We start from the raw sequence: 17,430 nt of genomic DNA on the forward strand, positions 1-17,430 counted from the left end.
CTTTTCTAGACGTACTATAGATTTCTATGTATTTAACTCTGTGATCCCTTTGTTTTTATTATATTATAATATTATATTAAATCAAATGTTGTTTATTTAGTAAAAAATAAAATATGATTTATATATGTATGAAAATTAAAACTGTGTTGTGTATATTTATCAAGTTGAAGAGGATGTTATAAAGAATAGAAAATAAGCTGATTAAAAAAAAAATAGATAAGTATTAAACGAGTACTGATTCAGAGTAAGCTCTTAGTGAAATAGTTCGACTACACTGTGGGGAATGACGTGGTATTTTGCTGATGGAACACACATTATAAATAATAAGGTTTTAAGAGAATGTGATATACCCCCTATTTATTAAGGAGTTAGGTGTAGGCAACTTTTTGCAAAATCTTAATGTCCATGGTTGATTTAGATCAAAAATACTTATTAAGAAATCAAGAAGATAACAAAATTTTGGGAACAATGTCATATACTATTTTGAAAATAACGTGAAAAAAAGTTATAGCCTTCTGCTTTTTTAAGAAAGTAAAAAAAAACATTTTAAATGTTAAGCGAAATACGAGTATTAGGTTTATTAAAAAAGGATATGTCATTTTATGATCTTGTCATCTTTTATTTTTCCTCTAAATTTATTCTGCTTAGGTATGTTTTAACGTTGAAAAATTGGCTTTATAACGTCCTCTTAGCGGTAAATGTAAATTGTTGGTTACGACGAATAGCCTGCGACCGCATTTTTACCTTCTCTTGACTTTAGTTATTATTATTATTTTTTTTTACAAGTTGAATAATTGTTTCACCACGCTGTAAAAAGTTTCTCAACCATTAACTAGCACTCGTGTTAATGATCATTTGGCTTGTGCTAATGAATTTCACAAACGACTTAACTTTAAGGTGAATAAAAAGAAAGACATCCGGCGTTTCGTTCTTTCTTCTTTTTTTAATTTAAATACCGATGTTAATTATTGTTGTACAAAAAAAAGTACCTACCTTAATGTTCTGTTGACTGCATCGACAACGGTTTGTTATTGGACTTCTATAAATGCTGTCCTATTAAGAAAGGGGTACTATAAAGTCATACCTAATTTACCTGTATTAATGGTTATAATTTAAATTAATTTTTTTTTTAATTTTTTACATTTTCCTAGTGTTTTTATTTTTAAATAGATATAAGGTATTTAGTAAACAGTGTTGGTTGTAGTCATCAGACGAACACGTTGGCACGTCAAAGAGTTTTATTAAGGAACGAGTCGTCACTCTGAAGCCTATAAAATATACTTAAACAATTTTGAACATGTTTGTTTGCTAAGGGGAATAAGTCGACTGTCGAATGTAATTTTAAATAAGTTAAAATTAGATTTATGTCATAACTAATTTATGTTTTTTACAACTAATTTTATTTAATCATCCGACTTGTTCAGTGGTGTCTTATTTGGCAACTGAACACTATTTTTGATTTGCCAAATTATGCTTTTAATTTCCGTTCCACCGTGTTTTTCATACTTTATTTAGGAAAGAGAATAAGTCCGCCCAGCTGTAAAAGCCTAAAAAAGGCACACCTATAAAATCGTTCTAAAAAATATCAAACATTTCTAATGCAAATAAAAAAGTGCATTTTACTGATTTTTTAAAACGTTTGTGTTTAAGCAAAAAACTGGGTTTCGCCTCATGTGAGCAATATTTTACAAGCTACCCGTATGTTATGTTATTCAAAGCTAATTAATTATATCAATATTATCAATCGACGCGTATTAGATATTATATTTTCTTATGATTTTAATGCTGAATAATAATATACCGAAGACCGCGTGAAATACAAAAAAAAAATCGTTGAATAGTTTGTATACATGATAGCCTAATAGGCACACAATAAGGTAGATAATGTTGTAATGAGAGAAAACGAAAATCGAGTGAAAGTTTATAATAAAATAATAACAAGTCATGTGTATAAATACACTTACCTATTGATTAATGCATTTACCATTGCTTTTTCGGTATTATGTTGAGATGTGTCATGTGTGTCAGGTCTACCGTTTATATAAATGTATACATATATACAAATTAAAATATGTATACCATTATAGACTATATTTTATCAAAGGTCTGTGACTTCCATTTTTTACAAATGTAACACGACAGTCCGACAGACAGCAGACTTTATGTGTATGAAATAATACACGTTATTTACACATATCTATATAGCTGAGAAAATAACATGCTACTAATCTTTATAAACATATCTATTGTAAGTATATACCTCTAAAAACTTTTCTATTGTAAGACAAAAAGAAAACATTTTACTAAAGCGCTATTTCAAGAATTATTAAGGTATATAATTTCAGCGTGAATGTACGTTTATATGATTTTTTAAACTCTATTCCAAATACTAAGTAGGTTTTTTAATTCAATTTTTTTTTTTTGATTTTATAATAAAATTTGGAAATTCTGATTTTTGTTTGGTATATTATTTAAAATTTGAAAGGTGATTTAAAAAATAATTTTATAGTTTCAGATTCATCGACAAAATTCAGAAAAAATTGATGTTTTTCGGTTCCAAAAAACAAAAAGTTAAATTTTGTTGTGTTGTATTGTAGTTTAGGTACTATTAAATTGATTTAACTTAAAATTATATGACGGTGATAAAATGTCGTTGTAAAAAATGATAACGGTTTAAAAATAAAATGTTTTCTGAAAATAAAATAGACTTTTTATAAACGATGATATTTCGTTCTCTTTAGTATGAACTTATTAACATATGTAACTTACTTGGTACGTGTTTTATAAAAATTAAAATTTTTGTCAAGTGTCCGGACAATACAAACAAATAACAGTTAAACATTTGCCCAATTGGTTTATAAACATCTCTTGGGCGAAGAGTCCTCATAAAACGAGAAGATAACTTAATATTTATATCATCTGTCCAGTCTTCAATACCTACCGTTGCACTCTACTTTTGGTCTACTCTATATAAGTGAAAGTGGTTGATGACATTCTATGTATAGCCACAAAATGTAAATACGCCAACGAAGCTCCCTAGGAAATCTTGCCCTCTATCTTTTTTATGGCAAGTGTTTTATCTCTAAAATCACTTTGAAAGGTGCTTTTATTTGTTTTGTGTAAACATGTTTTACCATTGAAAATCAACGATGAGCCATCCTTTTAATTATCGCAATCCGTAGCGGTCCAAAACGACATTATATTTTATCCTCTTTCTAAACATACGTTTAGTTACATACATGATACATTAGTACGTAATGTTTAATTGTGTTATACAAATACCTAAGTAAGTATACGACAAAAATCCTATAAGAGTTTTATCTTTACTAGGTTAGTCAGTTTCGTTTGACGACCTAACATTACTTTGTTCGACGGAAAAAAATGTTCTTTTCGACGCTCATCCGACAAAAACCCGAGTAAAAAGCGCACAAAGGCAACGGTAATAAACGCATAGCTACCAACAGCTGCTGTGCATATTTTAAGCCGCAAAGTTATTCTATAATAATAAGACGTTATTGTTTTTATCGTCTAAATATATACGTTTATGGTGCTCATTCCGAGCGGGCTACAATTTCGTTTTTAAGTACCTTGTCTCATACTTGGCTATAACGATAACAGTATTGTAAAACGGTTATACGGAAATGGGTCGGCTATGGCGGACGGCGGACTTTGTAATAATTTTATTGTTCGTTTTTAAATACAGCCACAAGCCATTTTATGCAACATAAACCGTTAGGTTGGCAGTCCAAGCGAGTGTTTCTTAAAATTTTAATTTGCCAAAAATCCTGTGAATTACTTAAAATCCCGTGGTTATCCATAATGATTATTATCAGTTAAACTATTACACTCTAACTTTTTATCTTTGCATTCGTTTAAGGCTATCATTATTAGAGACCGATTTTATCTGCTTTTACATTTACATTTAGTGGTCTTATGCAATATAATTTGTTTTGCATATTAGAGCATATTTTGGAGATGGGAGAATATTTTGCCTATTTTGCATAATTATTGTACGTAAAAGAATGACATTTTCTATTGTTGTTATTAAATGTGTATTAATTTTAACACTTAACCACACGAGTTGGTATTTTATACCACATTTAGTTTGAATTATTTTTTTTTTTTATTAAAAAAATTGTTAAATTTAAATATAAAACAAAAATTAAATTATTTTAACAATTAATAAAGTTATTAAAGTTTAAAATTTAAGACAGTAGGAAGGGCGGAGATAGAGTTTTTTTTATCTGTGCGCATTACTCAATCACATTCTACCTCCCGTTCTGAATTTTGAACTTTAAAGCTATTTATTTAAAACTGGTTATCAATGAGTTAAATTATTCTTAATTTAAATATTTAACTAATACCATTTAAGTTTCAAAACTTGATAAAGCTTTAGGAAATACTAAGTAACATACACATTTGAATATTGTCTAATATTGTATAATAACATAAACTAAAGTATCTCCAAAAACTAAAAAATTCAAAATTTTAATAATTTTAAAAGAAAACCAGTGTCTTATCCTTATGAGTCACCTGTAAATTAATTACCAAAGAAATGGTGAGCTTTAGTAATAATCGATATAATTCTTTAACTTAACATTATGTTGATATTTAGTTTGTTGTTTTAATTAAACATGCTATTTAGAGAAATTTGTTTTATTAGTTCTTATGTCTTTCAGGAATAAAATGTTTTCTAATTGATTTTATAACCTCGCAATAAAGTAATATTATGCAATAATAATTTTTTTCTTTGTTAAAACTGTATATTTTTTTGTTTCAATCGATCAGTTCAAAATTTTATATATTTGTGTTACATACACGTAGATTGGATTTTTAGGTTTTTACATAGTTATTAATTTTATACAGCTTTACGGGGGTGCAAAATTGTTTAGCTCTTCAAATTTTAATTTCATCGTAGAACGTTTTATACTATTTACTTTGTTTTAAAAAAACTAATTGTAAAACTTGAACCGATATTCGTTTATAAACGCAATGGCCCCTAAGATAGGGTTGTTGATTTTATTTTATTTTATATTGGTACAGGCGCAATGACACTTGAGTATATTTTCACCCTTAAAATGAAACAATGTAGTTCTCATATGACAATAGAAGGTTGATTTTATTTTCAAATAATATTTAGAACAAGACATTTAAAATAGTTTTTTTTTTAATAAATTAAAAAATCACGTAATTGAACTAACTCTAAACTGTTGTTCGACATAGTTAAACATTGTATTGCTTGATTTTTGATTTGACAATATTGTGATTTAAAAACTACATAGGTACATTTTTAACATTAAAACAACTACGAACTACGATTTGTTAATGAACAGGTACCTACTTAAATTTATATTAAAAATGATTGCTTAACAGATTAATGATTGTAAAATGTGATATCTTGTGCTGGTGATAGGATCCAAAAATAAACGCAATAATATTCAGTTACGTGAAAAAAAAAATTATTATAATGACTAGACGATAAGTGATAACTACTGGTGTAAACGTAGATTCATTCGAAAATCTAATAAATTCGAAGGTAGGTTAACCCAAAGGTAAACTAAAAAAAAAAAAAATCCCTGATTTTACCCCAAAACGTATAATAATTATATTGTTTATAGTGTATACCCTTTTAAAAACAGACGTGATAGGTAACAGTTGTGCGTCGCTTTAATTAAATAATATGTATAACATGTTCATCGACAAATGTGATATAGTATAGCCGTAGGTGGGGAGTCGTCTTTTGACCCGGTAGGGCAGGGGGTATAGCTTTTTATATTGTTTCAGATAGGATGATCTTATATATTTTTGACGGCATTCGAACGATAAAAGTAATTTGGAAAACGAAGGAATGTTTCGAAAACGTTAATCGCGCAATAGGTAGGTATTATATTTCATAATTGCGGAACTTGTTGATGATGTCAGCGTTTGATTTTGCGTCCCATTTGACGTTGCTGGCGCCCAAGTTCACTCCGCCTTCGGACGCTCTCCTGGAAGCAACCGACCCCGAAGACGGCCCTTCTCCGCCAGGCAACATCCTGTCTTTGGTTTTCATGTTGGCCCAGTGCATGGACTAGAAAATACAAAATTAATAATAAGGAAATCAGCTTGTTTTGATCTTAAATTTGTCACAAATATACCTAAACGTTAAAAACCTGACTTGAAATTATTATTGTAGTATCTACAAGTAGGCACTACCTACTTAAAGCATTTAAGTAAGCATACTGCATATAACACGATGAAAAAACAGTAATAATGGAGTTCTCCAGTTAAAACGACACTTGTTCCTTTGATAACAATTAACACCTAATATTCATAACATGTATAACATATTTTATAACAAACTGAAAGTTGTAAAAAAAAGGTTGCCCTTTAACACTTTGTATTTATCTTCACTTATGGCCATTGGCCGGACCCAAATAAGTGTATCATGCTTTGTGCTTTATACGCAATGCTAGAAACTGTTTGTTTAATTGTATAGTTTGTTGTTTTCAAGTTTTAATAGACAAAATGCGTTTGAAATCATATTCAAGAAAGTTTGTTTTTTTATCAAAACATATCTGATAGATAGAAAAAAATTATCACTCCCTTTAAATACGCCACCATCGAAAGTTGTAATATATAGCAGGATAAATATATTCGATTTAAACGGATTATTTCTACCCAAAAGGATTAAAACATACAAAAAAATATTAAAACATACAAAGTCTGACATAAACTTTTTTTAACCGCACGATAAAATTTATATATAATCTGCGGTTTAGTCCGAAAAAGGTCAACGTGTGACTTTTTGTAACTTATGACAAATAACGTTGTAAGTTTCATTTTCCTACAGATTCATGATACTACGGAAAAAACTTTTATAAGCCTCGTTTATTCATATCAATCTTGTATTTTTTTTAAGAGGGATAGTATATTACAGTGTTTGTGATAAATATATTGGTTTTGTCTACATGCGACTACAGTGTTTGTAGTTACAGTATTTCTATATAAGTAATTCAATAAAACTCTTAATTTCTGACAGAGAGCTAGTAATGTTCAATCGCACACACCTGTAAAAAATTTGTTTGAGTACACCCATATAGCTAAAAAAATTGTTTAAAACCAGTTATGGACAACAGAAGATTTTGTTTACGTTCTGTTTTTAAACCGGTAATAATGAAATTTTATAGTATTCACAGGCATCGGAACTACTGAGATGGGATATTATTGGAGTTAAACATTGTCGTTGAGGGGGGTAAGATTTAATAGGGTTTGTCGTGGTTTTTGTATGTTTTCTAAGTTTTTCTCTATATTTTCTCTTTTTCCTTAGAGATTTGTGCTTTATTGTGGACAACACTGAGCGGTGGTCATATAGTGCTGACGACATACCGGACGTGAGTGTTAACTCGACCATTTGGAGAACTCTTGCCAAATTTGGGAGGGGGGATTAAGCTTTTATTGCTGTTCTGCACATGGGTATACGTCTCGTGGCATCGAGTCGTACAGTTACAAACGACTTTTTTTTATAATAAATGGCTGGCGTAGGTATTCATGCGTGCGATTTTAAAGCTTGTATTACGTATCATGTATTATATTATATAAATAGGTATATTATAACAATATTATTGTGTATTTCAAGTGCCGGTCCGTATATAAGCACCGTAGTCTTGCCACTAACGATTGAACATTTTATACCGATCAAAAACGATAAAGAAAAAAAAAACCAGTACATGTCATTCCATGCCAAATCACCTAATGTGTGTGTGAGTGGATTTTCTAAATGCCTTAAACTTATATATCCTATGCTAATACTTCCATAAAATCGAAAAAGGGGTTAAAAGTTGTTATGCGTAGTTCTAAAATACAATAATTAAAAAATTCAAGTTCTTACTACTCCTAGTAAAAATAAGTCTCCATCGCCAAACTGTTACCAGATGTTCTATATACATATAAGTATGTGCTGTACATATTTCAGAATTTTTAATTCAAGTCCTAAAAAGTTATAGGCTCTTAAATATTGCACTTTTTAGTAAAATACCAAACTTTGAAGTTACTTATACATTATAAATAAAAAATTGTCCAAAAAATATTATGAACTAAAAGAATCTAATTGGATGTTTCAGATTATATTTTTTTTTAATTTCGACCTTGAGTCAGCCTAAAAATTTAATGAAATTTATAACATGTTGACATTGTTTTTCAATTTTTTAGCTACTTAAAATGTTGAAAAACAAATTGTTTACGGATATTATGAAAAAGAACACTTAAATTACAATTATTCAGTGAAAATTCCATTTCGATAAAATAATTAGTCATTAAGTAATGTGATCGTTTTTACAATAAATTTACAGATTATAGCATCGCCTAAGTCCAAAAAGTTTTTTTTAAATTGTTTTTTCTACTTTTCGATTTTATGGAACTATTTGAATAGGATACATATGTTTAAGTTATTTAGAAAATCCACTTGCACACACATCTGTCATCAGGGGATTTGGCATGGAATGACCCCAATACATATTATTTTGTATTTATAAATTTATGACAAGTCCGCCACAACATTTGAGGCGTCATGACAGTGGAATATTTAAGGCTCCACGCAAATATCCACTTAATAATATGCAATAACACACGTAATATGGTATAAGTGTACCTATACATGTTCATTAGTGAGGTCTAGCCTAAATAATATCTGACAAGATTATTTAAAATGTATAGTTGTGAAAAAAACCAGAAACATTTTTTTTGCTGAAGATTTCCGGTACATCATAACTTTTGTGTACACACAATTAAATTACATTATTGACCGACCTGAGCTATAGAACTCTAGTAAGTTCAAACCCCCTACATACCATTATCGAACGTTTTATGTGGAATATTATAATCTAAATAATTTTTATTGAATTTAGTCCGAAGAATAATTTTGATGATTTTTCATTCGATATTTTAAGTAAATTTAAATCGGTCTTATTGAAGTAGTCGGACAACAATTATTAATTATTGTACTGTATTTATGTCCTTAATAGTTTAAATTACCAAACCAAAAATGTCGTACCTGTTGAAAGTGTTCTTTGTTGTTCAGCCATGTTTTGTAGCTGACCGCCACACCGCTGTTCTTCCATTTATCGTAAGTGGCCCGTTTCTCTGGATCGCAAAGTGTTTCTTTTGCTTCCTGCAAACAAACAGCCTCAGTCGTTTTACAATATCGGATGTCGAATGCAATGCGAGCCCTAAAATACTTTATAATACTTACATTGAGTTTCTGAAATATCTCCTCGGACGTTTTGTCACCGGCGTTTTTGTCAGGATGATATTGCAGAGCTCTCACTTTGAACTCTGCATTTATTTGCTCCACCTGTTTAAATAATAGTAAAAAATGTGTAATACCATAATATGATAGTCGGATGAATGTAGATTACCTAACCTAACCCTATGGCGGCGGCCGTATCGACTATTGTTCATTGTAGTCGCGTTCCGTATCGTATAAAGGCCGTAAAGGCGTAATTAAACTATAACGGTTTTAAGGAATAGTCAATAAAAAAGTTACGGTCGTATAATGTTATTTTGGAGCCGACCAAAACGTAATCCGATACAATTAAAAAAAAAAACGTTGTCGATAAAAACGGAATTTACTGGATCATATTATTAATTGTCAATCGTTTTTAAAGTTTTTCATAGATGCTGGAAAAACAGAAACGCAAATGTTTTAGAATGCCCCTAAAAACGGGTCACGAATAACGTACAGTTGGTCGATACAATCTTCAACGGAAGTGTACATACACTCAATAGGAGAGCCACTTTGAAAAAATAATAAAAATACCGTTGGGTACTCGTGTAAAATTATATTGGTAGCCATATTTCAACCGTTTTCTTAGCTTTTTTCACAAAATAAAGTAACATTTTATTTTTACCCACAACCGCTGGTTTAGGCTCTAACACTTGAGTACCTACAACATAATATTCGCATTCGTTAGCTTTAAAAATTATTAACGTTGTGTTTTAGCCGTTTGTTTTAGCTTAATGCGATATTATAATTTTAGATTTCTAAGTCCTCTTTATAACAAATTAACCAGGCTACCGAATCCGCATAGGTTAGTAGACATACTTAATAGATTGCAGAATGAAATATATTTAAATTAATTATAGAAAACTTATTTTTCTCTCATCGGTCTTCATATATTTGTATACTCGTTGTATGTGTATAACAAAACGAAAATATGGTTGAAAATGAGTTTGAGAGGTATAAGTCAACGGCAGGGATCAAGTTTCATGTTTCATCGCAAATTGAATAAGTTGGATAAAAGTTGTTTGCCTTCAACTCGCAGATTTCACGTTCTTATTTCTTCGGGATGTCTGAAAGCGATTTCTTTGATAACATCATAGAACTTGCTAATGAAATGACGTATAGTCCATGCCTCTGTCTTACAGCAGTACTTTTTTCCCGGAGGCTTTATCGCAAAAATATCAAATGCTTAAAAGTCGTCCAGAGGATCTTCATGAGTAAATTTAAATTGTCATAATATGTGTAATGTGTTTAGTTTTCCAAAATCCAGTAGCCCATAAAATTTATGTTCGCAGTGTCCGACACAATGAAATGTTTTAAGACGAATATAGACAAGCGGCTTTTATCTACCTATTCAATCACAGTACCGGTGACAGTGTGGGTTAATAATATTGTTTAATGGGAAATTGTTGTGCTACTGTTGTAAAAACCGAACGAATATTGATCTTAAATGTATATCTTTACAAAATCGTAGCATACGAACATGTTGGTGAAAATTAAAAATTTAGACGCTAATATTTAAAAAAAAATGTTATCTACATGTTTATGGAATTAAAAATACGTGTTCCCAACTAAAAAAACAAAGTGCATACTTCTGTTACGTATAACTTATAAGGAATGAAAATAGTATTGAATAATAAAGCAAAATATGTCTAAAAGTATAGGAAAAAAAATAATTTTCAAAATATTTTATATTTACCGAGAAAATGCGTATCAGATTGATCAATCTATATAAAAACAAGTACGTGTTATGATCTAAGAACGTCGTTTATAATTTAAATAAATACCGCAAAGTTTATTAAATTAATTTTATGTCCATAAAATATGTGTTTACCTAGGTTTTGACCTACTTAAAATTTTGATTGACACAACGTGCAAAAAGTGATTGGTCTAAATGATTTTTTTTAATAACGACCGCGGCTGTGTTAATCATGTACCTATTAAAAGTAGTAGTCCATTGCACTATAGAATAGCAACTATATTAGTACGGAGCATCAATAATTGTAACCATTAAATTTTTAATATTATTCAAAAGCAATGGCTTATGATTAACGTTTCATCGATTTTTTTTAAGCGTCTTCGTTTTTCCATTGGTTAAAATAAGTAGTAATAAAACATTGCCTGGTATTCTCAGTCGGTTATTATTAACGATACTTTATAAAAACAGGTTTTTTCTCAAAAATTTACTACAAATATATTTTTAATGCGCATTCCATTTTTTTTTTTGGAATTTATAATAAGAGGCAAAGCAAAAATAAAGAATCACCCAAACCAAACACTGATTTTAGTTTGACAAACACCTAGTGTAAGATTATACCCGGTATGCAAATAATTTTATCATAAAGATTTATAACACTTTTTTCTTTTTCTGTGGCAATTAACTAATGTCGCTTATCGCAAAAGCACATAATAATATACAAACAAATTTCCAAAATGTAAAAGATTTGTTTTTTTTCGAGCTGACTAATAAAATTGTTCTACTATAATATCTTTTTTATTTATAATAAAATAATACAATGAAATTACGTTTTAATTAATTTTCTTCTCGTCATGAAAAATAATACACATTGAAGTGAGTAGACCTATTATTTGGCTACTTCAATTTTCAGAATAGCCTGTTAAACATAATATGTTGCTACAATCGTTTGTAATATGATATAATAATAATATGTACTTAGTTGTTCAACGTTTTTGACTCGACGGCTTTGTAATCTATGCCAAATTCAACTAGGTAACTTAAAATATAATTACATTCGCAGGTGTTTTGTTTCAAAGGGCTATAACACATTTGTTGAAAACTTATGTCGACAGTAAAATTAACATTGTATTCATATTTCATCCCAAGCACATAAGAGATGGGTATGGAATCCAATTTGCGCATTATCATAAAATCCGGTAGAAGATCTTTTTCTTTTTTAGCTTTCACCAAAACTGTTATTGAAGCTCAACAATTATAATATAAATATGAGAAGAAGAAAAATAAATAGTATTATATTATAGTGTAATAGTAATAATTAGCATTTATTACATTTTTTAAAGGTAAACAACTATTTAGTAATTTTATGAAAACAATCGGTTTTAGCGGATTTTTGGAATTTAATTTAGTATCGTTCATTTCGAAAAAAAAAAAAAATTGTTAATAGGATTTTGTTCATGAAATAGTAGAAAACACTTGAATTATAACATTATAATATTACATTATTTTTATATGATGAAGTGCCTCGGTATTTTGGATATTTTAAAACTATTTAGGCTATGGTCAACTATTAAGATGTGACATACATATTTATTTGAACAGAATTTTTCGAATTCGTGCGATTTCGTACAAGTTGATGGTGATGCGCTCTAGATATTATTTGAGCAGAGATAATCTAATCAATTTTTCACGTATGACTAATCTCTTTTGTACAGTCGATGAGCATAATTTCGCTTTTACACACAGATCAAAATGGTCGTTTGTGCAGCAAAAACTACCGTATTGCGTGCTAGGAACGTTTAACCGGGATTATAATTACTCTGGGCGTCTAATGCCTAATACATGAATAATTAAACCACTAGGTATCTAGCGTTTGTTGGAACTTGGAAACCAACGACCAAACAAGTTATGCCAAACGGTTTCCCTTGCGGTATTATGACAGAAAAAAATCTTCTGAATAATTTTTGCGTCACACGTCACTGTACCATAGTATGTATTATTATATATTACGATAAGGGATATTCCACGTTAACCAAACCGAATGATTAATCTGGAAGTTTTGTACATATTTTTAAATATAATAATAAAACCGCTCGGTCCTTTCGAACGTTTCGATTTCGGGATAAGACGACCCGTGTCGTCGTCACAATGAAAAATAAAATATTATAATATTTGTATGCCGTCTCTTTTTATTTTCTCAATCGTTTAGGCCTTTGAACGACGGTGCGGAAAACGGGAAAACAGGCAAAGAGAGCCGACGGGATATATTATTTTTATTAAAATCCAACGTCGACCGGATTCAATACCGTAAACAATATTACACACTTGCCCGCGGTAGGCGTATTTTGCTATTACATTATTATAATGTAGAGCTGTTGTCGTTGGTTTTTGTTGTTACTGCGAAACGCGCGTGGAGTGCGCTTAACACGATTATTGTACTTAGGTACGTATCAAACAGAGCCGGCCCGATGGCGATTTCCATTAAAACGACCGGCGCCGACGCCACATGTATGTATAACCCGTACGATGTGCATTCACTTTAACAGCTCCAAACCGCGTTACGCAACAGTTATTGCACAGTACCTAACATTATTGGCCGAGACGGTTCGTCCATTCGGCACCCCCGGGGCTAATCGAAAACGATAATATAGTTCAGGGGGTAAACAATTCAGATAGGCCAATACGACCGTAGGTACCCGGCCGTAGTCCAGAGAGACTTTTTGGAAATCTGGCTTTGGCTCTGCTCGGTAATTACCTTTCCCTCAGTTGCCGTGTATGAATTAATCCTAAGAGCCCGCGTATTGGATACGTCCCTTTGGGCTAAAAACCGCTATAATCTGACCACGCTCGCCATTGTGATTGTGCCGATAATAATCATTGTGTAGCCCCGTGCATCTCTTGCATCCAAGTCGACACCCTGGGAGGGCGGTTTACAAATAATTGCGTACTCCGGCCATGATCTACTGCTACATACATAGGTACTTATACATACGTATCGAGTCTAGACTATATATATCCTACCTATTTACAAGTATGGGTACGAGAGGACGTGACCGACAAACTATGTCGTTCGACCTGTTGACCGTTGTTTTTAGAGCTAAATACGCTGCAGGGTATAGTAATGGTGTTAACATGCGATTCTAGTGTGTGGATACATACCGTAGACGTCAGATCGCATCCCAACAGGGCGTAAAAATCGTCTTGGGCCGACTTGTCGTAGGACAGAATTTCGGAGACGGTCGTCATATTGTCGTCGTGTCGCCGCACGCCCTTTCGCAACTGTGCGCGTGACTCACTGACCCAGATGGTTGCCGCTGGTGTGGCTGTGTATATGAGCTATCGGCGGCTGCCATCTCACTCGGTCTCTCCCACCGCCTTCTCCTCCCACCGGTCACTGTCGGCTCCCTTCTCCGGCCGTGGCCGACGCGGCGCGCTTGTGTTTATTCGGCGACGGCCACCACCGCCATCGCGGTTGTTATGCGTTTTGTGAAAATCCGCTGGAAAGGCCGCCAAAGTCCGAATAATTACTGCTACCCTCTCTTCACCCCCCCCCCCCACCACCATTTGGCGTCCAATACACAACGGTGTAAATCCGATTGTATTCGGTACGATCCGAGAGAGATGGGGGGGTCCGCCGGTTTGTCCCGGGTGGGAAAAAAAAAACAAAACAGGGGTAGCCTATATCTATAATGATAACGTAGAATCGGGCGTAAGTCCGCGATAACGACTACGGCGGCTTGTCGCGGTCGTGATCGTTAAATGCAGCAGCAACACGTTCCCGTCCGGCCCGGCTAAAAACGATATCCATTGCCACCACTATCTCGCCTTTCACCTTCCGGCCGGTGCGCGTTACATCGTGTACGTCACGGATTTAATACGCTCTATCGAGCTGTATCGATTGATTCGGAAGCTCCTACCGGCGACCGCGTTCACAATAAGCGTATTGTAACAAACAAACAAATTTAATTACAGCGGATACATAGACGAACAATTTGTGAGATTTTGAGCTAAACTTATAAAATATTTTGTAGAAGCATGGTAATGTTTTAAAGCTTTGCCAATGATTAGTATAAGTAACTAATTTAATGAGTACAAGTACTTATAATTTAATAATTTGAGTAAACGAGTAAATAAATCTTTAAAATAAGTAAATTGAGTAAATAATTAAAAAACAAGTAAAAAATTTAAATAAATAAATCAAACACATAATTTGAGTAGAAGAGTAAACAAATCGAATGAACGAGAAAGCAAATCAAATAAATACAGAGTAAACCATTTGAGTAAATGAGTAAATAAATAGATAGAGTAAGTAAAAATAAATCAATAAATCAAGAGAGACATAAATCGAGTAAGTAATCTGAGTAAAAGAATAAACAAATGGTGTTAACTATAAACGATAAAATCGAGTAAATAAATTGAGTATACGAGTAAACAAATTTGCGCTAACGAGCAAATTAATTAAATAAAAGAGTAAGCAAATTAAATAAAAAATCGAGTAAATAATTTGAGTAAACGAGTAGACAAATCTAGCTAACGAGTAAAAAAATTTAAGATCATTGTACTGTTTGTTATAATTATTATATGTTGATTTGTAATCGTACTGCGTACATAGTAACAATCAAGGATGGGCTCATGGGCAGTATCTAAAATACGAGTATTTAATATACTTATTGTATTTTTTTAATCAAGATACTTCTTCAAGGTACTTTTCACATGCTAGTTTTGTACAGTCCCCTACCAGATCTCAATTATCTGATGAAGTATTTGAACAACTTATGTTCCTAAAAGACAAACAAGAGTGCAATATTACTTAATGATAAAGAGACTGTGATTATTTTATATGTATACAGGATGTTCCACAAAGATATGAGATAAATGAAATAACTTTTGTATAATAAATATTTTTAAAAATGTATTTTATTTTATTCATACTCATTTTTGCTATAAACACCACGGTTTTTATTGCTCTTAAATGTTTTACTTTTTTTAATTATTTAAAAAAAAAATTTATATTCAAGATATCTATTTTATTAAGAACAATATGCTGAACATTTTGAATGGCCGATAACCAGTTTTTGAGGATTACTTTTAAAGTTTAGGATGGGTAGAGGAAGTAATGCACGCAGATAATCTTAGTACATACATCACTATTTTCTTATTTTACTATGCAATCACGCTAATTGTAGGAAGCCAAGTTTTTATTAATTATTGCTATTACTTTTTTGAGATTTATACTTGTAATAATGACTACATTAAATATTAATAATTCAATATTTCTTAAAATTATGGCTACTTTTGTTAATTAATAGATTGCCGATAGGCAATAACATGATGTCAAGTATGCAAAGTTTAACTATAACACAAAAAAAGTAACAAAAAAAAAAAAGGTTAATGTTCATTACAGACTTTGTTATTTAGACTGGTATTTTGTATTTTATATCATTAAAAAAGATACTGTATCTTGTATCTTATTACTTAAGATACATGTATCTTGTATTTTGTATTTGGTCGAAAAGATACTGTATAATCAGGTAACAATATATATAACAATATATAAATAATAAATTACACATTAACGTGATGCGAAACATGTCTCGAATAAATTCCTCCGAACTTCCTCAATCGACTGTCGGTTTAAAAAAATTATCGTTTTAAATAAAAAAAGCGATATACCTATTCTGGGTTTTTGATCGAACCTATAGTAAATCCTACCGCCGTACGTTGTTGATAAAATATAGGTATTCGATTTTCGTCGCCTCTCGAGGTCAACCACAACACACAAGACGACTGTACGGTTCGGAAATTCTCGCATAAGTAAGGATGGAATTTTGTAGAGTCGAGAATCCACTATAGGAATCGCTTTCGGGCCAATCGAGTTACACGTCCGAACTGGAGGATAACAAGAACGGGGAAAACGTGACGTTTTTTTTTTTATTCTAGATACACTAAGAAAACCAAATATCAAAACATAAAAATCGGGTTATTTGTTAAATCTTTTACGGAGCCCGAACGATTCTCTTAAATCGTTTTTTTCGTTCAATGCGGCTTTCTTTAAAGTGCCTATTCGAGTCTACCGAAAGCTATAATATATTATTGGAATTATACGGACTCGTTCAGTCGGTCGCAAATGGATGTCGTGGAAGTGTGATAAAAAAATGGCTAAATACATTCATCACGCCTGCGTTTCGCGGAAAACTACCACTACTTTGCACCAGACGCTTTGACGATTTATATATTTTTTTATTTTTATTTTGGTCTCTCAAAAGCCGTAATTGTTTACCGTACCTAACAAATTACATAACTCATTAACGCGTGCGGCCGGTGATGACCGGGATAACGGTTAAATTATTTACTGTCAGATCGCGGCACTGTAATAGTTGTACCTAACAAATGAAACAACAACGTTAATATTAATAATATTGTAATTTGCATGTATTTTCACTACTACTATAATAAGCATATTTAGCGTAAATAT

At 31.5% G+C, this 17,430-nt stretch overlaps 1 protein-coding gene across 1 annotated transcript; it reads right to left on the reverse strand.

Moving 5' to 3' along the window:
- Positions 1-5,149: 5,149 nt before the first annotated feature.
- LOC126841065 (J domain-containing protein) lies at positions 5,150-14,289 on the reverse strand. The gene is made up of 4 exons (XM_050577309.1): positions 14,115-14,289; positions 9,230-9,331; positions 9,032-9,148; positions 5,150-6,070 (listed from the first exon to the last, which is right to left on the reverse strand). The coding sequence occupies exons 1-4, from the start codon at positions 14,199-14,201 to the stop codon at positions 5,885-5,887; spliced, it is 492 nt and encodes a 163-aa protein (XP_050433266.1). The 5' UTR covers positions 14,202-14,289; the 3' UTR covers positions 5,150-5,884.
- Positions 14,290-17,430: the final 3,141 nt, after the last annotated feature.

Source organism: Adelges cooleyi, unplaced genomic scaffold (assembly GCF_023614345.1).
Source record: "Adelges cooleyi isolate 19-005CV unplaced genomic scaffold, UGA_ACOO_1.1 ACOO_flye_CR_arks_rails_tigmint_CR_PRNA_376, whole genome shotgun sequence".
Lineage (NCBI taxonomy): Eukaryota > Metazoa > Arthropoda > Insecta > Hemiptera > Adelgidae > Adelges > Adelges cooleyi.